The sequence below is a fragment of the Neoarius graeffei genome, chromosome 27 (assembly GCF_027579695.1).
Source record: "Neoarius graeffei isolate fNeoGra1 chromosome 27, fNeoGra1.pri, whole genome shotgun sequence".
Classification (NCBI taxonomy): Eukaryota; Metazoa; Chordata; class Actinopteri; order Siluriformes; family Ariidae; genus Neoarius; species Neoarius graeffei.
Genome location: NC_083595.1, coordinates 24911303 through 24935294, shown reverse-complemented (window position 1 = coordinate 24935294; position 23992 = coordinate 24911303). Strand labels below are relative to the sequence as shown.

The 23992-nt window shown below is 42.0% G+C and overlaps 1 protein-coding gene across 1 annotated transcript; it reads left to right on the top strand.

Annotated features, from left to right (window-relative positions):
• Positions 1-1519: 1519 nt before the first annotated feature.
• On the top strand, positions 1520-23722 carry LOC132874999 (low choriolytic enzyme-like). Its single transcript, XM_060911550.1, has 9 exons — positions 1520-1587; positions 3025-3032; positions 3800-3844; positions 3968-4120; positions 4420-4537; positions 4735-4913; positions 5111-5192; positions 6066-6190; positions 23499-23722. Exons 1-9 carry the CDS (start codon positions 1520-1522, stop codon positions 23720-23722), a joined length of 1002 nt encoding a protein of 333 aa, XP_060767533.1.
• Positions 23723-23992: the final 270 nt, after the last annotated feature.

The following is a 23992-nucleotide window of genomic DNA, read 5'->3' as shown; positions in this document are numbered from 1 at the left end:
ATTTCCAGGAATCCCTAAGGGGCGCAGATATACTATTTTAGGCAGGCAATATGGTATCTAAAACTGTATGTTTTTCAAGCATTGTTAAGGATGTCACAGCTAACAACAGTGTCAGATAAAATATCTAACAGGCTTGTTGATTGTTCCATTTTGACAAAACAGACCATGTTTCTGCCTGTTATTGATGTTAATGACGAGCTCTCCATGCCCACTACCAATCATATGGACCTGTGGCTCAGCAAATTCCACACCCTGAAGCTATGGGTCTGGCCCATGGGTCTGAACCCTGCATGTTGGCATGTGGCATGTTTCCAAGGGGGTCAAAAACACTTTTATTTTACTCTGTCTATGCAAGTGAGTGGGAAATTTTCTTACTGTGATGTGAAATGCTTGGCATAAACCCCCTACTGGGCGGTACGGTGGTGTAGTGGTTAGCGCTGTCGCCTCACAGCAAGAAGGTCCGTGTTCGAGCCCCGTGGCCGGTGAGGGCCTTTCTGTGCGGAGTTTGCATGTTCTCCCCGTGTCCGTGTGGGTTTCCTCCGGGTGCTCCAGTTTCCCCCACGGTCCAAAGACATGCAGGTTAGGTTAACTGGTGACTCTAAATTGACCGGAGATGTGAGTGTGAATGGTTGTCTGTGTCTATGTGTCAGCCCTGTGATGACCTGGCGACTTGTCCAGGGTGTACCCCGCCTTTCGCCCGTAGTCAGCTGGGATAGGCTCCAGTTTGCCTGTGGCCCTGTAGAACAGGATAAAGCGGCTAGAGATAATGAGATGAGATAAACCCCCTACTATCTTGCTCTGTGAGCAACATGTTTTTGTAGACTCAGCAAAAAGCATCTCTGTCCAGATCTATCTAGGTGTACTGAAGCAACTAAAGAGATATGTACAGACTGACTTGAAGATATTTCATCTTTTGTCTCGTCATCTACATGTAGATGAGTCAGTAAATTGAACATGATATTGGTCAGCACATGTGCCTGCATTCAGGCCCAAGAGGAAAACGCTACCATGGGAAAAGCTGCACCTGCTTTCTTTCTGACAAGGTGACACAAATTTAAAAATAAACTGCCTGGCTGTTTCACCAGAACATTTTTAAATAAACTGATACTGGTTATCAAGTTTGATATGTGTAGAAGGATATAAAAACACCCTTTACTGACAAAAGTTGTTTTATTTCTGGGTGTTTGAGGTAAGGTGAATGCCATATTCATGACAATTTATAGGTCAACGATAATTTTCTATTGCTGAAAAAGCAACAAACATAAATATGCACAAGCTCATAATTATGTTACCATAGTTGCTTTTATATTGTCTCTGAAAATTCTAGATCAGTTTCTATAAACTAAATGCTGTCAGTAGATGCTCTAATACAATAAAACAATTCTTTTATTTCAGCAATATATGACTGAATTTCACTGTTCAACCTTGAAATATAATTGAGAGTGAATCTTAAAAGCAATATGCAAACCAATTGCCAGTAGTGGTGTTGTATGATGATTTCTATTGCAGGTTGCTAACCATGCTGACAATGTATAAGCTGACTGTGTGTCTTGTGGCCATGTTACTGGTCAGCTCTGTGAGAGCTGAGTCAGAGGTGAGAGAAAGGCACACATAGCAAAGGGCTGTTGCTGTTAACCAAAATTATTAAAGAAAAATATAAACAAATATAACAAAATTAAAAAAAAAATTATCTGATGTAAATAATCAATTAAAGTAAATAAAATTATTAATTGTCGTTGAAACTGAAAATATACAAAAACAGTTAAAATATGTTTGTGTTCATAGTGAATAACCATTAAGTGTAACAATAGATCACTATTAATGTCCCCTCTGAAAGTGTTGTACTGGCGAGGCCAGTTCTTTTGTTTTTGTTATACACTGAAAACATTTGGGTTTGAGATCAAATGATGAATATGAGATGATAAATCAGCATTTCAGCTTTCATTTCCTGATATTTACATGTAGATGTCTTAAACAACTTGGAACATAGCACCTTTAGTGGCAGACCATCCAATTTTTAGGTGAGCAAAAATATAGGAACAGATAGTCTTAAAGTAAATCAAAAAGTCTCTTCCCACGCCATGTGGTGCCAATCTCCATTTCCCTTGGCCTCTCGCCTATTTCATAGCTAGGGTTACAGTGGGGGGCTAGTCCTCTGGTAACCACGAGAGTTTGACTCCCCACTCGCATTTGTATTGCAGCATGCCTTGCCAGACGGCACCATTTTTATAATGGTCTTTGGTATGACCCAACCATGAATAGAACTCGCGCTCAAGAGGCGGACATGCTAACCACCAGGCCAACTGGCACAGTGGTGTAGTGGTTAGCGCTGTCGCCTCACAGCAAGAAGGTCTGGGTTTGAGCCCCGTGGCCGGTGAGGGCCTTTCTGTGCGGAGTTTGCATGTTCTGTCCGTGTGGGTTTCCTCCAGGTGCTCCAGTTTCCCCCATGGTCCAAAGACATGCAGGTTAGGTTAACTGGTGACTCTAAATTGACCGGAGATGTGAGTGTGAATGGTTGTCTGTGTCTATGTGTCAGCCCTGTGATGACCTGGCGACTTGTCCAGGGTGTACCCCGCCTTTTGCCCGTAGTCAGCTGGGATAGGCTCCAGTTTGCCTGCGACCCTGTAGAAGGATAAAGCAGCTAGAGATAATGAGATGAGATGCTTTTCCTGGTTTTTCACAGCCTCATTCAGTACTTTATACCTCATACGGTAATGCTTTTTTTTGGTTGAGGGTTTGTGTCTCCTCTTCAAGAGGTGAAATGAATGCTCAGTTGGGTAATTGACTTGGCCAGTCTGAAACTTTCCACTTTTTTCCCCCCTGATGAAGTCCTTTATTGTTTTGGCATTGTGTTTAGGGTCAATGGCATGATGAAGTTCTTCCCCATTAGATCGGAAGCATTTCCCTGTAAATTGGCAGGCAGAAAGTTTCTGTTGACATCTGAATGTATTCTGCAATAAGTTCAGTTTAAGTTTCAGACCATCATTAGTTACATCATTGATAAAGATTATGTGCTCATTCCAGAAGTCCAAGTCCATGACACTGCCTCCACTATGCTTGACCGATGAGCTTGTATATTTTGGATCATGAGCAGAGCCTTTCTTTGTCCATCACTTTGGTAGAGGTTTATTTTGGTTCCACAAATTTGTGGCTCATGTCTTATTTCTTTGCAAATTCAACTGCTCAATCAGCTACTGTTGTTTTCCTTGGCTGACCTGTTCAAAGTCTGGTGGTTTCCTTCTTTTTCTGGACATTCCAAATTGTTTTACTGGCTATGACAAATGCTTGTACAATGGCTCTGATTGATGTTACCTCTTTTCCCAGTTTCAAAAATGGGTTGCTTTTCTTCCATAGACAGGTGAAAACCAGGGCTGAGTCACGTTTGAATATTTGTGATCACTTGAAAAATGGGTGAGTTCAAACAAATGGTGCCGTGTTATAAGCTGATTAACACATCTAAATGGAAGCTGAAAGTCTGATCATTCATCTCGTATTCATCTTTTGATTCGAAACAAAAAAATCTTCAGCATATAGAAAAAAGTGGATCATCACACAATATACACTACATTAAAAGCACACACAAAAAATAATACAGCCATGAAACATTCTTACACATACAAGCACATATACAGATTACTCTTTTATAACTAGACTTTTATGTCTCTTTTATATTTGTCTTTCTTGTCCAAATGGTTTTCATATAGCCTGGTAAGTGATTATTAATTACATTTTGATAATATATGCAAATTAATGTAATTTGTAAATAATACTTTAACTAACTAAATTCATTCATTGTTAGTGTTGTCTGTGGGAGAGCTCCTAGAGAGGGCTAATCGAGACATTGGTATATCCAAACCCCTGCACACATACACACACTAATTGCATTTTAATCTTGGCAGTGTATGACACAATTCTTTGTACATGCACTCAAATGTAATCCATTTATTCTCTTTGTTCTGTGTGGTAGTTCGTGGTGCCGACGAACCAACAGTTATTGGGGACATTGCAGTTGTTGATGAAAATGGGAGGAATGCTGATCCCTGCACATCTGCTAACTGCAAGTGGCCCAAGTCTGTTGATGGACTGGTCTATGTGCCCTATGTCATTGCCAACCACTTCAGTATGTCACTGATACTGTACCTAAACTTGTTATACATACCAGGAAATATATGAAATAATTCCATCTTTTAGTAATTGTGCATGCTGTGTAGTTTTTTTTAATGCCTTCAAATTTTCTTTTTCTGTTTTGAGATCTAGCTCTATTATAAAACCTGACAATAAGACACTGCCATCAACTGACCAATATTACTCAACTTATTGTGACTGACATTAGCTTTAAAATCTGTCTTGTTTCTGCTTGGAAGTGTATGAATCCATTGCAATGTTATAGACTGCGTAACGTAGAATTTGCTTCCTCAGCCTCCCGTGAGCTGCAGGTCATCCAGCGAGGGCTAGATTCCTTTGCATCAGTTACATGCATTCGTTTTGTTCCACGCTACAATGAGAGGGATTATATCAGCATTGAGTCACGTAGCGGGTATAAATCACATTCAAAAATAGAAGTAGAATGCAACTGACATTAGAAAATTAATCTACACAAAAAAACAAAATTAAAATTCAGTTTGCATCAAAACTGAAATTATAATTACAGCCTGAAATATACAGTAGATTAAATAAAATTGTGATTAGATTCAGGGTACATGATTGATAATTCAATCTCTGTGTACTTTATAGATGCTACTCCTATGTTGGACGGCTTGGTCATGGTCAGACAGTGTCTCTGGATCGCAGTGGCTGTATCTATCACAACACTGTCCAACATGAGCTACTTCACGCTCTGGGCTTTAACCATGAACAGACCCGCACTGACCGTGACTACCACATCCGTGTCGTCTGGGAAAATATTATTGACAGTATAGTTTCAATATTTTTCTCTGTCTCAAGCAGATGCAAATTTAAAAAAAAAATAATAAGAAGAAAAAATTGAAAAGTCAGAAAAACAATCACTGGAAAAGCATGTAAACTGTAAAAAAAAAAAATATATATATATATATATATATATATATATATGCCATATTATTATACCAGTTAATTTTTTTTCTTTCACCAGACATGAAGTATAACTTTGAAAAGATTGCCACTCTGAACCAGGGAACTCCCTATGACTATGACTCTGTCATGCAGTATCACAGGTCAGTCACTAACCAATTAGCCCAGGTTTAAATCTAACCCTGAAAGAGTGCTATTTTATCATAATGCCTTTTTTTTATTTAGAATAGGTGGACTCTCAAGTACAAATAATTTCCACCAAAGTTTGGCCATGTTTCCTTGCAACTGGAAACATTACTTACTCCCTTTTCTGTCCCTCTACACAGAATGTTTGTTAGGTTGGTTAAATAAATTAGAACTATCAGGAGAGTATACCAAGTACACTTTCTATCTCACACCAAGCACACTTTGGTAATTATTGTGTGATCAGTTTTACTAATGGCACTAAAGAAAATGGCAACAATATACTGTATATTTAAAAAAAATATATCAAGGTTACATCATCTGAATGTAAGAAGAAGTGTATTTCTTAAACATATTACATTATTGTTGTGTATTATAGTCTCTTAAAGTACTAAAGTATTACATATCAATTAATTATTTAGTTTTCTTTCAGATAATTGATTAATTATTCTACATCATCTCTTGGAAAATGTTGATTTAACTCATATTTTTACAAAGCTTTCCAATATTTGGCCTGTAGTTTATGGTGTTTAATTTAAGGAGTAAGTACTATTAATAATCAAGTCCATTTAAAATTTTCTATATCCTACTGCTCTATGCGTGAACAATGATCATTTGCTTACATTCCAGTTTCTAAAGGTAACTGTTATTAAATGATAGTATATCCTCACATAAAACAGACTGCAAGACACACTATATATTAGTGTTTTCATTGTTATCCTATGTGTACTGATTTATATCTATCTATCTATCTATCTATCTATCTATCTATCTATCTATCTATCTATCTATCTATCTATCTATCTATCTATCTATCTATCATTTCTTTTCAGAACTGCATTCTCTAAGAATGGTCTACCCACTATGGAGCCCATCCCCTACAGCAATGTAGCAATTGGCCTGGCCAGAGAAATGAGCCAAAATGACATTATTAGAATCAACAGACTCTATCAGTGCTGTGAGTACCATTCAAACACAGTGCTCTCCTTTAGTTTTTATCCTATTTATGTCAAATTTTCAACACTACTACTACTACTACTAAAGAATCTGTGTACAATAATAACACTTATATCCCATATTTAACTTATGTTAGTAATTATCTGTAAAAACAGGAATATAAAATACCTACAGTATAAAATATCATTCACAAGTCTGTTTTTATTCCTCAGGAACATGAGAACATTTAACACTTATGGTCGGTGCTGTGGCAAATATCCAAGGACGTACGTCACTTTCAAACTGAATGGGATCTCTGTTTGAGTTTCTCTTTTACTTCATGGACTGTGATTATAAAAAAAATTGAAATAAACTAATGCACTAATATTAAAGCATTTCTCATTCTGATATGGGCTCAAATTGCAATTTAAATAACTGTCTAATTAACACTTGTGCTCTTCAATACAAATGCATTCTTTTTCAAAGACAAATCTGGCTAAAACAGCTTTCAGTTGCACACACAAATCTAATGAACATTTTGTGAAACCCAGTTGTTACATGGATGACATAAAAAAAGCAAGTCAAAAGTGATGAGTAGAACTGCACAATCGATCTGAAGTTCAGAAGGAATTCTTCACTGCGAAAGCAAATCTGTAATTGAGCCATTCCCCCAAAAAATTCCAGAATCATTCCTGAATGTGAACTCAAGTATTCAGACCAAGTATTAAAGTCCCAAAAATTGAAAGAGGAGAAAATTGCATTTAAACATTCCATTCTGACTCCACTGAAAGAGACCAACACATTGATTGTTTAAAAGCAACTTATATATATATATATATATACACACACACACACATCACACACATACATACATACATACATATATATATATATATATATATATATATATATATATATATATAAATTTTATTTTTAGCAGAGCTGTGTATATATATATATATATATATATATATATATATATATATATATATATATATATATATATATATATACACACACACCACACACAGCTCAGGGAAAAATTAAGGGACCACTACAAAATTACAGTTTCTCTAGTTTTACAGGTGTGGGTGCTATTGGTCTTAAGTGATCAGTCTCATTAAATCAGTCTTATTAAATAATACCATTAATTTTGGTGTTTAATAATAAATTGCCAAACAGCTAGATTATGATATATTCCAAATTATTATGATCACTACTGATGCAGGAATAATGTATTACTTACCGTATTACATAGACAGCCAATAGCACTCATATACACTTGGGTGAAGGCAATTTTGGAGTTCTTTGAGATTGTGTGACTTCATAGTAGCAACAAACAGACATAGTTTAACAAACTAATTGAATTTATTATAACAATGATACTAAATTGGGTAATAGCAGTTGAAATACATTCAATATGTTCAGCATCAATATATATACACAAGCATAAACGGTGAGGTAGTACTGTGTGTGTGTGTGTGTGTGTGTGTATGAGAGGGATTGGAATCTTATCTAAGGTGTGTGGGGGGGAGGTGAGAATCACATGGTCTCTTGAGACAAAGGAATTAGCCGTAGTTGCTAATCCACTACACTATAACATTACCAAATTCACTGAAATCTTGATGAGGTCAAAATATGTGTAATAATGAAATTAAAGGATGTTAGAGAAGATAGCAAAGAGCAAGCAACAGCTTATCTTTTTGAAACAACGGAGAGAGAGCAATGTAGAACATAAGGATCAGTATCCACAATTAAACAGTTTCTGAGTTTAAATTCACACTACTTCATAAAGCTAATTCCTAAGACTAATTTGCCCGATTGTCAGCCTTACTTCCAGTAATCGATATCTCGATGTGGGATGTGCAGAGATTTCCCGAAGTTTCACTGCAGGATATGTGGAGATGTCCTGAAGCGTCGTCTTTCGTGAGGGAAAGTCTCTGCCGATAATGTGCACAGCGATTAAGTCAGAAGGAATACGGTCGTTTCTAACTTTTAATTAACTGCTTGGGCTGCAGTCGTAATGTTACTTATAATAATCAAATAAAAACCGGTTGTAACTCAATATGAGGGTGCAACTTAAGTATTTTTACCATGGCCAGTGGTATACAAAAGCGCGCTGAGTTTTCCTTTTCTTGCAAGGCAGACATCTTGATCTCGGATGTTCTGATGAGCGGGTGTCTATGTCTGTACGACGCGGAGTCCACAGCGCCAAAAGAGGAAGAACGGAAGATGACTAAGTCACTTATGGAGTCAAGGGGGGATGTGACGTAGGTAATCCCGCCCAGGCATGACGTAGGTCATCGTGGAAGTTAGTTGATGGGATTTGTAGTTCTAGACGGGACGGTGACTGTACCTACATTCCCCCTTTTTGTCTCAGGGGTATGACGGAGTCGTAGCACTGAGAGCACAGTACAGTACGGTCCACATGTCCATAGTCCTTGAGGTGGCGTCCTCTGTACAGTCCATGATGTCCTGTGAAACCTGTGTAAACTCATGAGTCCTAGTAAGACAGTTGGAGGCATAGGCATTTGGGCCAATATCAGGCTATAAGCATTTGGGCATATAATCACTATCTAACTAGGTCAAAATCACATCTATAAAAAAAAAAAAACATTAACCACTACATAGTTACTTCATTTCCTATGCATAAAAACAAGAAAAGAGGAGGAATGAGGGAAAGAAAAGAAGTATTAGTGCTTGGGTTAGTAAGCCTAATCTTCTGGAAAGGTAATAGCACTGGGTGGTCTGGCCAGAAAGCGTGCGCTACTGCGGCTAAAGCTGTCAGGGACGCAGACCATCTTATCCAGCGTGTAGTGTTCTTATGTATTTGTGTGGCATGTATGCGATGCCAGCGGTTAAGACCCAGCCACTGAGGAGAAGTCCCAAAGCAATCAGACTTATATTAGACCCTAGATCAGATGACTCTCTGACCTGGTAGCGGGAGACCATAGTCAAAATTCCAGTCTGGCCTAAACTAAATTTCACCATTTTGGTCCCTTCAACCAGTAGTTGCTGTTGGAGGGTGTTATTGATCTCAAGATCATAACCTTGAAATGCGTCTATCATTTCAATCTCAGAATCATACCTGTCAGTACTAAGATGGTGTAGGGTGATATCACCTACGTGAATGGTGGCTCCATGTAGTAAAAAACATTTCCAAACTAAGAGGACTTATGTCAAAAAATGATCTGGAAAAACTAATACATGCCTTCATCTCTAGTAGGGTTGATTACTGCAATGGCCTTTTCACAGGCTTGCCAAAAAAGACCATCAAACGACTTCAGCTGGTTCAAAATGCAGCGGCGAGGGTTCTCACACGAACAAAAAGAACAGAGCACATTACTCCAATTCTAAGGTCCCTTCACTGGCTTCCAGTAAGCTACAGAATTGACTTCAAAGTATTGCTGCTGGTATACAAATCTCTAAATGGTACAGGGCCCAATTACCTCTCTGATATGTTGCAGCGGCCTAACCCAATCAGATCTACCAGATCGCAACAGAAAAATTTACTATTAAAACCAGTTGTTAAAACAAAGTGTGGTGAAGCAGCTTTTAGCTACTATGCAGTACAGCTATGGAACCAACTGCCAGAGGACATTAAAAATGCTCCTGCTGTTGGCAGCTTCAAATCTAGGTTAAAGACCAAGCTGTTTTCAGATGCTTTCTGTTAAATAATTAATATTTTTACATATTTTATAATCTTTACTTTCTCTGCATGTTTTAAATTTACTTTAATTTTATTCTATTTTATTCCGCTGGTTTCTTTTTCTTTTTCTCCTTTTTCTTTTTGGCATTTTATTATTTTATTTCTACTATTGTTTAATTCTTATTATTTTCCTTTAATTCTTTTAATTCTTTTAATTAATTGTTTTAGAACAAAAATAAAATTATTTTATGTAATTTTATTTCTCTGTTGTTTACTGTTTTTGTTTTTGCTTCTGTAAAGCACATTGAACTGCCATTGTGTATGAAATGTGCTATATAAATAAACTTGCCTTGCCTTGCCTTACACTAAGGAACACCGTTTGGTTTGGGATTTTCATTCTGGCGGCTGTGTCATGCTGATCATATGACATCAAGACTTCAGTTTTTGGAGTGTTAACAACCCAGTGATTACCAGCTCTCTCTACTTTAGTTTCCATATCCTCATCCTTTGCGGACATTTGACCTACACACTTTTGTTCGGGCGCTTTTGCCCTCAAACCACACAGGCGATCTGTAGTGTCTCTAATGAATGGGTTGCTTGGGCAGACCCAGTGGATGTCTTTAGTGGAGGTGCACATCTCTAGGTTGGGAATAAAGTAGACAGAGGGGTTGTCATCATGGAATGCTACCATGGGTGGTGTCTGTATGCGTATATGGACATTGTTTTTCCAGAAACCCACATTGAGGACAGACTTGAGTCTATATATGTTGTTTTTCTCAATAACGGGTAGGTTCAGCATGAATCCTATCTCTAAGTCTTGTGGATTCACAAAAATGGGAATAGCACTGCCAAGACTATAGGCCAGGTGTATTTGCAATGAATACACATTAGTAGTAGTAGCGGATTTTAGTATTTTATCTACCATGCTAAGGGGTATCAGATACGGTGGGATTTTACCACTACTCAGGGGACTGATTGAGCTGCTAATTTCTCTAAGCAGGTCTTGCATCAAATCACTTATTACTCAGACGTATTTGATCTTGTTCTTGATTATTTTGGCCAATTTGTCTACGGCATGCACAGTGTTATGGATTAGAGCAACTTTATTGGGTTGGTAAATGTAACTGGGAATAATTAGTGTATGCTTATGGGTGAGTGAGGCGTACAAGCTAGGTGGACAGGATGGGCCTAACTATCGTCCACCCCCTTTTGGAGTGAGAACTGTTCAAAAGACTTGATTTGATTGCTATGGACCCATCGATATGAGGGCGTTTGATTAGGCCTGGATGTCCTAATACGATACGCGACGGGGAACGGTTTTCCCACGATCGAAAGGTCCCGACCAGTATGGTAGGAACTTCTTTAAGATTCGGTCGTAGTAGGCCTTTTGTCCTTTTACGCTCGTTTCGAGATTCTTTTGGGCCCATGCAAAGGTTGACTGTAGGTGGCGTTGTAGGTCCGCGACATATTGATGTGCGGTGTATGCAGTTGCAACGCTCATGTCCTCTGGTCTGTACAGGAGATGCAGTGGGAGAACCATCTCCCGCCCAGTCATCATCTCAAAGGGTGTGACTCCAGTGGTGTGATGAGGGGTGGACCTAATGGCCATTAGCACCAAGGGAAGTTTCACATCCCAATCTTTACCATGGTGGGTGACATACTTCCGCAGCATGCTCACAATGGTTTGATTGGCTTGTTCAACCTGACCAGAGGATTGAGGGTGGTACGCGATATGGAATTTTGCCTCAACGCCGAACATGTTCCACAGCGCAGCCATTACACCAGCAGTGAAATGGGTGCCTTTGTCTGAGTCAATGGATAGAGGGAGGCTTTTCTGCATGAATACGGGGCAGGAATGGCTTTGACACAGCGTGTCAAACACAGTCTGGCTGATGGCTGATTTCTCAGACCAAAGCGTCATAGCTGCATTGAGGACCGTGGTCCCATTGATTCGCACTTCACCTGATAGGATAGGGCAGTACATAGCTGAGGTTGAGTTACTCAATGAACACAGGAAAGAGGCGTGGTTTTCCAAAGAATTGTGGCCACTAGGGGGAATCACGATGTCGGGTGTTTCGACACCAGACTCGGTGTACAAAGACGTGAACTGAAGTTCATCAGAAATTTGGTCTCCCATGGGGCTTGGTTGGTCAGTGTCTGCACTAATCTCATCGCAACGGGCTTGTGCATGTTTTGTGGGATCCAACGACTGTGGAGTCGTGATTTGGGCCCATAATTGACTGCGACGACAATCAATGAGTGGCGCCAACCTGTCGAGTAGGTCTTGGCCAGTCAGTAGTTTTTCCGTACCCACAGAGCAGATGTAAGTGGGATGTATGATTGACATGCCTTGGAATGTGCGGTCCAACCATGCCATTTGTGTTACTGGGGCTTTGTTTTGTGTGAAGCTGACCAAGTTTATGTTGCAGGGCTTGGTTGGGATTGGGTCACCTTGTGAGAGCCATGTCTGAGAGATGGTGGCAAAGACTTTAGCACACATGAGAGGTGCGTTTTGTGTGTTTGCCTTCACCACCGGGGGGGGGGGGCATACATCCTGACCATTGCCTGCTGTTTCACAGGGATCTCCTCCACATTTTACGAGATATACTCATGGTTCCTGGCCTAGTCATGCCAGCGGGTAGCCTTTGTCATCTTTCTTGGGCTCTTTTGTTTTATCTGTTGAGGGGTCTGACCTCTTCTGTAACAGTCCTTTAATCTCAGCCAACTGGGCTTTCAAAGAATCCAGCTCTGAGCGGAACTCACCAGGTTGGTCTGAGTCACTGTGTCAGTCACCTCTACCCCCACGTGTAAAGCTACGGTCGGAGCGCTCCTGCCATCTCTGGCCAGAGCGGGGATGACGATCTTGCTGCCAACTGCCTTGTTCCTTATGACCCTTTTCATATGATGGGCAGTTGCCATGGTCATTGTGGCCTTGCCCTCGGTCTCTCCTGGCCTTACCTTGCCTATTCTTCCACTCACCCTGGTGATGGCTCGGCAAGGGGCGGTTCGGACCAGGATTTCTCCAGGTGGGTCCCCCTTTTGGAGCTTCACCTCCTTCTAAGGCTAGTGGGGGCCAGTCTGCACCCTGAAGACTAAGGACCCTTGGTTCATCATTGTTTCTGTCTGTGGTTTTGACAGTGGTCTCCCAGGTCATTTGGGCTAGTTGCCTAATTTCCCTCATCGAGTAGAAACCTTGTCGACACGTCAGTGTGACTTGAGTCTGCACGCTTGGGTGGAGGTTATGTAAGAAGAGGGATTTGAAGCCTCTATCTTCTTCCAAGCCTGGTGCGCTACTACCCTGGAAATAGGCAGTACATAGCCATCTATAATATTCACGAGGCACCTCAGACTGTTTCTGTTTAATCTGTATTGCACACAATGTCGCGGAGGTTTCATCCGTGTATGGCGCATATTCTTCCCTCATGTAATTGCGAAGTTTCGAATAGCTATCGCGAACGTCTGGGGGTAGTGTCTCTAAAAAGGCACGAACGCTGCTACTGGAGGTCTTCCAGATCAGTTTAAGTTTCTCTCGCATTGTGGCTTTCGGCAGATCCATCAGGCATCGGTCAATTTCTCACAAATAATCATTTACATTTGTTCTTTTATCGTCAGGATCGAATCACTCAACATCTTTGGCAAGTAGGTCAATTTGCTGTATGCGAAGGACTTGGTGCATGTCCTTCTGCGGCCTCCTTCGCTCTCCTGAGTACTCACTATCTGAGCTACTCTGGTATTGCTCCCGTTTTGCACGAGATTCGTAGTCTGATTCATCCGAAGATGGATCAGGGATACTGTAGCACACTGACCTGGGTGTGCTATGGGTCTGGGCTCGAGATGAGCGCAGTATGACTCCACCTTGGCTAAACGACGAAGGAGTCATGTAGCGAGTTGATGGAGTTTGGCGGGAGGTCTGGTCCTCGACCAGGTAATCCATGGTGTCCGGTTTGGACGCCTCTTCCCGCTCTGAGCTTCGGCGCATTGCTGGGGGTCTTTCATGCCCCTTGCACCCTTCTTGGGGGGTCTGCTCCTTGGCAGCCCTTTTAGCAGCCTTTTTGGCTTTCTCTAGCCTTTTGGTGCAATCACCAAGGGAGTTTTTCAAGAGCTCACGCTCCCTATATAAATCATTGTTATCGGCTGCCAGCTTGGCGTTGCTGATGGTTAGCCTTTCAACCTCTCAGCGGAGGTATCTGATTTCTAAATCAGTATCTTGGAAGTGTAACAGGAATAGCCTACCTAGTGCTTCTTAGACACTAATAGTTGTTCTTTTTGAATCTCTCATATGCTTTATTGAGTTATTTATGTTACTTTGGCATTCACCCTTACTCATGTTCCTAATGTTTGTTCTTTCGGAGGCAGAGCAGTGAATGAGGTCTGCGATGACATCAAAGAGAGACACATCTTGAGCGTAGTCTTCAACCTCTGAGACGCGAGGGGATGCCATTTTACTTAGGTTGGATATTAGGTAATTAATTAATCAATGAGTTAATTAATTAATTAATTAATTATTATTATTAATTAATATTAACTATGTAATTAATTAATCAATTAATAAAGTTTGTTTTTGTTTGGAAATGCTATCTCTTATCCTAAGTTATTAATAGGTTATTCGTATTTTGTGATATGGTTATCACGCTACTGTTAACCGTTTAACACACCTGGGGATATACAGTACCTTGGCAGTTGCTTAATCAACTGATAATTTATCTGTTGTTGCAACAATATTCAAGAAGTCAACAAACCAATCTCCTCACATGGGGCACCAATAAATATGTGGGTGCTATTGGTCTTAAGTGATCAGTTTCATTAAATCAGTCTTATTAAATAATACCATTAATTTTGGTGTTTAATAATAAATTACCAAACAGCTAGACTATGGTATATTCCAAATTATTATGATCACTACTGATGCAGGAATAATGTATTACTTACTGTATTACATAGACAGCCAATAGCACTCATATACACTTGGGTGAAGGCAATTTTGGAGTTCTTTGAGATTGTGTGACTTCAAGTATATAGTAGCAACAAACAGACACAGTTTAACAAACTAATTGAATTTATTATAACAATGATACTAAATTGGGTAATAGCAGTTGAAATACATTCAATACGTTCAGCATCAATATATATATACACAAGCATAAATGGTGAGGTAGTACTGTGTGTGTGTTGTGTGTGTGTGTCTGTGTGTGTGTGTGTTTGTATGTATGTGTGTGTGTGTGTGTGTGTGAGTGTGTGTGTATGAGAGGGATTGGAATCTTATCTAAGGTGTGTGGGGGGGAGGTGAGAATCACCTCGTGGTCTCTTGAGACAAAGGAATTAGCCGTAGTTGCTAATCCACTACACTATAAAATTACCAAATTCACTGAAATCTTGATGAGGTCAAAATATGTGTAATAATGAAATTAAAGGATGTTAGAGAAGATAGCAAAGAGCATGCAACAGCTTATCTTTTTGAAACAACAGAGAGAGAGAGAGCAATGTAGAACATAAGGATCAGTATGCACAATTAAACAGTTTCTGAGTTTAAATTCACACTACTTCATAAAGCTAATTCCTAAGACTAATTTGCCCAAATGCCAGCCTTACTTCCAGTAATCGATATCTCGATGCGGGATGTGCAGAGATTTCCTGAAGTTTCGCTGCAGGATATGTGGAGATATCCTGAAGCTTCGTCTTTCGTGATGGAAAGTCTCTGCCGATAATGTGCACAGCGATTAAGTCAGAAGGAATCCGGTCGCTTCTAACTTTTAATTAACTGCTTGGGCTGCAGTCGTAACATTACTTATAATAATCAAATAAAAACCGGTTGTAACTCAATATGAGGGCGCAACTTAAGTATTTTTACCATGGCTAGTGGTATACGAAAGCGAGCTGAGTTTTCCTTTTCTTGCAAGGCAGACATCTTGATCTCAGATGTTCTGATGAGCGGGTGTCTATGTCTGTATGATGCGGAGTCCACAGCGCCAAAAGAGGAAGAACGGAAGATGACTGTGGCAGCGGGGGCATGGTCAAGCGCCGGTCTGTGACAGGAGGGCGGAGTTGGGGAAGGTAAGTGGCAGAATCGCTTCACCTGAGTGTAATTAACCTGTGTTTGTGTGTGTTCTCCCCAGTAAACCGCGCCCTATTTAAGGAGGGAGAGTGAGAGCGGAGGGGAGCTCGCCGAGAGGAGATTCACGAGTGTGCGTGTGTGTGAATCTCAGAGTGTTGCTTGGTGTGTGCCCAACTGAAAAGTGCGGCAATAAAAGCACGATATTTAATCCTGATCTCTGTCCTGCCGTCTTCTGTGCTCCACCCACACGTTAAACCCGCTACAATGACTAAGTCACTTATGGAGTCAAGGGGGGATGTGACGTAGGTAATCCTGCCCAGGCGTGACGTAGGTCATCGCGGAAGTTAGTTGATGGGATTTGTGGTTCTAGACGGGACGGTGACTGTACCTACATTGGTATGTGTTTGAGGAACATGAACATTTTTATTTCATTCCATAATCTACTGACATTTCTCCCAAATTCCACAAAAGAATATTGTCACTTAGAGCATTTATTTGCGGAAAATGACAACTGGTTAAAATAACAAAAAAGATTAAGTGTTTTCAGACCTTGAATAATGAATAGGAATCAAGATCATATTCAATTTTAAACAACACAATACTAATGTCTGAACTGACGATGAGTTCAGAAATCAATATTTGGTGGAATAACCCTGACATTTAATCACAGCTTTCATGTATCTTGGCATGCTCTCCACCAGTCTTTCATGTTGTGCTTGGGTGACTTTATGCCACTCCTGGTGCAAAAATCTAATCAGCTCAGCTTTGTTTGATGTCTTGTGACCATCGATCTTCCTCTTGATCACATTCCAGAGGTTTTCAATGGGGTTCAGGTCTGGAGATTGGGCTGGCCAGAACAGGGTCTTGATCTTGTGGTACTCCATCCACACATTGATTGACCTGGCTGTGTGGCATGGAGCATTGTCTTGCTGGAAAACCCAATCCTCAGTTAGGGAACATTTTCAGAACAGAAGGAAGCAAGTTTTTTTCCAGGATAAACTTATGCATGGCTTGATTCATATGTCCTTCACAAACAAAAAATTACAGCCTTGCTGAAGCAGCCCCAGATTATAACTGATCCTCCAACAAATTTCACAATGGGTGCGAAACACTGTGACTTGTAGGCCTCTCCAGGTCGCCGTCTAACCATTAGATGACCAGGTGATGGGAAAAGCTGAAAATTGGACTCATCAGAGAAGATGACCTTACTCCAGTCATCTATGGTCCAATCCTTATGGTCTTTAGCAAACCTCAGCCTTGCTCTTCTTTGCCTTTTTCTAGCTTTGTATGACTTCAGTCCCATCCAGAGGAGCCTGTTTTGAACCATCCTTGCCATGTGCTTAACCCCAGCTGTCATTTGCATTCTTTTTGTAGGTCACTTGATGTCATCCTAAGGCTGTTGAGTGACATTCAAAAAAGCTGATGATCATCCCAGTCAGTGGAGAGTCATTTTCACCCTCTGCCAGTCTGTAACTTTGTTGTCTCCAATGTCTGCTGCTTGACCTTGTCCTTATGAACTGTCATCTTTGAAATTTTGAGGATGGAAGCAACCTGATGTTCACTGTACCTTTCTGCCTGTAAAGCCATATTTGAACCCATTTTTTCCTCACACAAAACATTTAACTCTTTTGGCATGATGAATAGAAATTTTTGTATTCCAATTAAATTTAAGGTACTACTAGCACTGTACAAGTGATAAATTTAATATCTTCATGAATATCTTCACTCACGGTGGTGTAGTGGTTGGCACTGTTGCCTCACAGCAGAAAGGTCCTGGGTTTGAGCCCAGTGGCCGACAGAGGCGTTTCTGTGTGGAGTTTGCATGTTCTCCCCATGTCTGCGTGGGTTTCCTCTGGGTGCTCCGGTTTCCCCCACAGTCCAAATACATGCAGATTAGGCTAACTGGTGGCTCTAAATTGACTGTAGGTGTGAGTGTGAATGGTTGTTTGTCTCTGTGTTAGCCCTGTGATGACTGGGTGACTTGTCCAGGGTATACCCTGCCTCTCGCCCATAGTCAGCTGGGATAGGCTCCAGCTTGCCTGTGACCCTGTAGAACAGGATAAGTGGCTACAGATAATGGATGGATGGATATTGTAATGGATGCTGATGTGGGTGGAGCACAGAAGCACAGCAGGTGAGAGTTGGTGTTCACACAGACACTTTATTTTACTTATTTTCTTTAGCTTTTCAGCTTTCCTTACTCACACACAGTCACACACAACACTCACATGTGCTCTAGTTGGGATAGACTCTTCACTGCTCTCCCCCTCCTTTTATGCTCCATGCCTGCAACAAACACACACACACACACCCACATTAATTGACACCAGGTGTAATGACTTAGCCACTTACCTTCCCTGACCCCGCCCTCCGCAGGCCAGGGAGCTGTCCGGCCTGAAGCAGTCCCCCCCTGATGGGACAGGAAGTCCGCCACCACCGTCTGCGCCCCCGGCCTGTGGAAAACCTCAAACTTAAATGGCTGGAGGGCGAGATACCAACGGATGATCCGTGCATTGGCATCCTTCATGGTGGAGCCACTGGAGGGGAGTGTGGTCTGAACAGAGGGTGAAAGGGTGCCCCAACAGGTAGTATCAGAGGGCGAGGACCACCCACTTGATGGCAAGGCACTCTTTTTCGATAGTGCTGTACTTGCTTTCATGCATCGAGAGTTTACAACTGATGTACTGCATGGGGCGCTCCTCACCTTCCACCTTCTGGGACAAAACGGCCCCCAGCCCTCTGTCTGATGCTTCAATCTGCAAAATAAAGGGGAGAAAGAAGTCAGGGGAGGGCAAAAGTGGCCCCCCACACAGTGCAGCTTTTACCTTCGAGAATGCCTGTTGGCACTGCTCTGTCCACTGGACCGGATCTGGAGCCCCATTTTTAGTGAGATCAGTTAACGGGCTGCTGTGATGACCTGGCGACTTGTCCAGGGTGTACCCCGCATTTCGCCCGTAGTCAGCTGGGATAGGCTCCAGCTTGCCTGCGACCCTGTAGAAGGATAAAGCGGCTAGAGATAATGAGATGAGATGAGTTAACGGGCTGGTGACATCCAAATAATTAGGTATAAGCCTACAATAATAGCCAGCCAGCCCCAGGAACTGACTCACCCCCTTTTTGGTCTTGTTCCTCGGGCAGGCCACAATCACTGCAGTCTTGTTAATTTGGGGGTGCACCTGCCCATGACCCAAGTTGAACCCCAGATACCATACTTCCACCTGCCCAATTGCACACTTTTTCGGGCTAGCTGTGAGGCCCACATGCCTCAGTGACTTTAGAATAGCCCTCAGATGTTCCAGGTACTGCAGCCAATCATGGCTATAGATAATGATATCATCGAGGTAGGCAGTGGTGTAGGCAGTGTGAGGGTGGAGGATCCTGTCCATGAGCTGCTGAAATGTAGTGAGAGCCCCAAACAAGCCAAAAGGAAGCGTGACAAATTGGGGCAACCCAAACGGCATGGAAAAGGCCATTTTTTTTGCAAAGCTACTGAAAAAAGGACAGATTCAGCAGCATACAAAATGTGGGGGCATACAGGTTAATCAGGGTTAGTATATATGAGAGTTTTTTTCTTTGTTGTTTGTTTTTTGTTTTGTTTTGTTTTAAACGGGGTAAAGCCTTTACAAAAAACAAACAACAAAGAAAAAGACTCTCATATATACTAACCCTGATTAACCTGTATACCCTGTATGCCCCCACATTTTGTATGCTGCTGAATCTGTCCTTTTTTCAGTAGCTTTGTATAAACAATAACCGCTAAATGTAATGCAATGTTATGTAAGGTGATCGCCTAGGCATTCTCATTGTGAAAAGTAAGTCACATGTACATGGACTGGCATTTAATGTTGTATTTGTTCCTTTCTATTTGTTTTTTGTCTGTTCATATTCTTTTTGGGGGAGTAAAGTCAGTTTAAAAATGCCGTTAAATGCATAGGCCTATAGGCCAAGTTTAATGACCTTGAGGTTATCAGAGGTCATATGTCGTTTTACAAATGAAAAATGAATTCAGCACCCAAACATTTAACAAACAAGGCCATTTGCTAACTTTATTAATCATTTTAGTACATTTCATTCCTTAGAAAGCTGAGAAACTGGGTTCAGCTGAGACGTTTACAGGCCCAAAGTTCAATGACCTCTAGAGGTCAACAGAGGTCAGATAGAGCTCAGCATATTGCAGATTTGAATTTGGCACACCCAAATTGACAAAATAAGACTGTTTGCCGACTTTGTCTCAAAAATGCCTTTGGGTGTCACAATTCTGGATTTTGGTACCAGTCTATAACTGATCAAGCAACTCATCAATGCGAGGCATTGGGTATGCGGCAAATTTAGACACCACGTTGACTTTTCTATAGTCCATATAAAACTGAACCGACCCGTCGGAACCAGGACCACTGGGCTGCTCCAGTCACTGTGGGACTCCTCGATTATGCCCATCTTGAGCATGGCCTTGAGTTTGTCCTGACCCACCTTTTTTTGTGTTCGGGCAGGTGGTAAGATGTCTCAGTGTGGTGTTCTATGAGGTGGGTTCGGCAGGGTAGGGGCGAGAACACGTCAGAAAATCCCTCCTGCAACTTGGCTACCTCCATGAGTTGGGTCGGTGAGAGGTGGTCTCCACAAGGGACCGGAGTGCTTTGAGATATTACCCTTTTTATCTCCGGCCCCAGCTCCACCTTCTCCAGAACCGCCAATGCCATGGGGACCCCCTCATTCCAGCATTTTAAAAGGTTGAGGTGGTAGTGCGGCAGCGGGAGCATGGCCAAGCATTGGTCTGTGAATGGAGGGCGGAGTCAGGGAAGGTAAGTGGTGGAATCACTGCACCTGATGGGAATTAACCAGGGTTTAAACAAGCTGAAAAGCTAAAAATAAAAGAGTTTTGCGAACTCAGTTCCGGCGGGGGGGCAGCACGGTGGTGTAGTGGTTAGCGCTGTCGCCTCACAGCAAGAAGGTCCGGGTTCGAGCCCCATGGCCAGCGAGGGCCTTTCTGTGTGGAGTTTGCATGTTGTCCGCGTGGGTTTCCTCCGGGTGCTCCGGTTTCCCCCACAGTCCAAAGACATGCAGGTTAGGTTAACTGGTGACTCTAAATTGACCGTAGGTGTGAGTGTGAATGGTTGTCTGTGTGTATGTGTCAGCCCTGTGATGACCTGGCGACTTGTCCAGGGTGTACCCCGCCTTTCGCCCGTAGTCAGCTGGGATAGGCTCCAGCTTGCCTGCGACCCTGTAGAAGGATAAAGCGGCTAGAGATAATGAGATGAGTTCCGGCGGGGAGATCACGTGACCCTTCGACGGCAATGCCAGCATAGTTTCTAGTTCTACTCATATAGTCATATTTTTCATTTATCTTAACACATAAATCAGATATTTCGACGCCTATCCCACCATGAACACCTCTTCAACTAAAGAATCACGAAAAAAGGAGGTTGAACAATCCACTTTAAAGAAAAAGTTTAAAGATTCCTCCATCTCTAAAGATGACCTCAATGCGGCTATTGCTAACGGCATAAAACTAGCACTTCAAGAACAACAAAGTGCCCTGGATGCAATAGTTACCTCTGCAGTTAAGGAAGCTATGGACTCTATATTGGTCCCTGCTTTACACGATATACGCACAGATCTACAGAAGACAAACGAAGTGGTAAAGGAAGTTAGCGGTGAACTAGAAAGAGTGGCTACAGCTGCTAAACACACCCAAGACCAAGTGGACTCAGTGCATGCGGCTGCACGAGAGGACAGACGATCAGTTATCGACCTAAAGAAACAGTTTGACCAACTCAATACAAAGCTGACAGACTTGGAAGTGTTAGGGTTTTGCTGGGATTCGAACCCAGGTTGCTGGTGTGATAATCCAGCAAACCCCCACTAGGCCACCAGGGGGATGACTCAAGTGCAGAGGCGTGAGGCAAAAGTAGAGTATCAAAAACAGTTTATTTACAATATATACAATCCAAGGGAAAAAACAAAAAGAATAATACAAAGCTCAGAAGATATACAAAAATAAAAATATCCCAAGGTTCAATGTCCAAAATCCAACAAAGAAAAGAAGAGGCAAAAACTCAAACGCTCAGAAGATCCAAAGGTCAAAACAAAATCCACAAAGTCCAAAAGAAAGCAACAAAACCAAGAATACTAAGACACAGGCAAGGTACATGGGACAGAGGGAACTAGCACTAACAGCATAGCATAAAGACTCCGTGACTAGGGAACAAACAGAGGAGTATTAATACACAAAATAAATTGAACACAGGTGACAATAATGAAGACAAACAGGCAATAAACACAAACACAAAACACAGGAACAGTGGCAGCCTCTAGAGGCCAAAACAAACATGACAAGAAAAGGAAATAACAGCGGCCTCAAGAGGCCAAAACAGTCCCAGTCCTTACAGGACCCCCCAGGAGCGTCTCCTGACGTTCCCAGGGCGATCCAGATGGGCCGAATGGAAGTCCCGACAAAGTTCCTTATCTAATATGTCCCGAGCTGGGACCCAGCAGTGCTCCTCAGGGCCATAGCCCTCCCAGTCCACTAAATATTGGAGCCCACCACGGACCCAAGCAGGCGATGCACAGTGAACACAGTCTGACCCTGGAAGATGCAGGGGATTCCTAGGGGCAGGGGCATATGTGGACGACAATACGGGCTGAAACATGGAATGTGGGGTTGATTCTTAGCGTTCGTGGTAACTGGAGCCAGTAAGAGACAGGGTTCACCCTGCGCACAACTTTGAAGGGGCCAATGTAGTGAGGACGCCGCTGCTGAGTTGGTCAAGACGGAGTCTTTCTGTTAGGGTTTTGCTGGGATTCGAACCTGGGTCACTGGTTTGATAATCCAGCAAACCCCCACTAAGCCACCAGGGGGACGACTCAAGTGCAGAGGCGTGAGGCGAAAGTAGAGTATCAAAAACAGTTTATTTACAATATATACAATCCAAGGGAAAAAACAAAAAGAATAATACAAAGCTCAGAAGATATACAAAAATAAAAATATCCCAAGGTTCAATGTCCAAAATCCAACTAAGAAAAGAAGAGGCAAAAACTCAAACACTCAGAAGATCCAAAGGTCAAAACAAAATCCACAAAATCCAAAAGAAAGCAACAAAACCAAGAATACTAAGACACAGGCAAGGTACATGGGACAGAGGGAACTAGCACTAGCAGCATAGCATAAAGACTCTGTGACTAGGGAACAAACAGAGGAGTATTAATACACAAAATAAACTGAACACAGGTGATGATAATGAAGACAAACAGGCAATAAACACAAACACAAAACACAGGAACAGTGGCGGCCTCTAGAGGCCAAAACAAACATGACAAGAAAAGGAAATAACAGCGGCCTCCAGAGGCCAAAACAGTCCCAGTCCTAACAGGAGGATAGGGGTCGTAGAAATAATGTCAGAATTGTTGGCTTACCAGAAACGGCAGAGGGCTCTGATACAGTGGGCTATCTCAAGGCTAATCTTCCCAAATGGATTCCATCACTGGTGGGTCTGGACATTGACACTGAGCGGGCACATCGGGGGTATGATGGCCGTGATGCTAACACAAACAAGTCATGCACCCTTATCTTCAAACTACTATGATGGCAGGACAGATCAGCCATACTCAAAGGTGCACGCAAAATATATCCAGTGAAGTACACCAACAACACGACTCTCCTATTCTTTCCCAACTTCAGTCCACCCACAACAGTGAAGAGAAAGAGCTTCAGTCCTGTCATGAAGAAGGCTACAGCCATGGGCCTGGAACTGTTTCTCATCTACCCTGCCTTGATGAAGATGGAGCATTGTGGTAAGAAGGTGGCATTTGATTCCCCTCAAGCTGCAGACGATTTTATCAGCTCCCTGCCAATGTGATTGGATCCTGCAACAGTGCTGGGTGACAACGGAGCTACCGCTCTTCTCCCTGGCTGAAGCAGCGAGGGCAAGCATCATGGTGGTAACATTAATCAACATGCAGGAGAAGGCAATTTAGTGGACATGAATGAATGAAGGAAGGCTGTTCCCTTCCACAAGGACATGTTTACGGGTGTTCTACAGCTTTACAAAATTTATTTCAACTACATTAATAGCAATGTCACCCCCATAGGTTAAGGCTGAATACATAAGCTACTACATGTTTTTTCT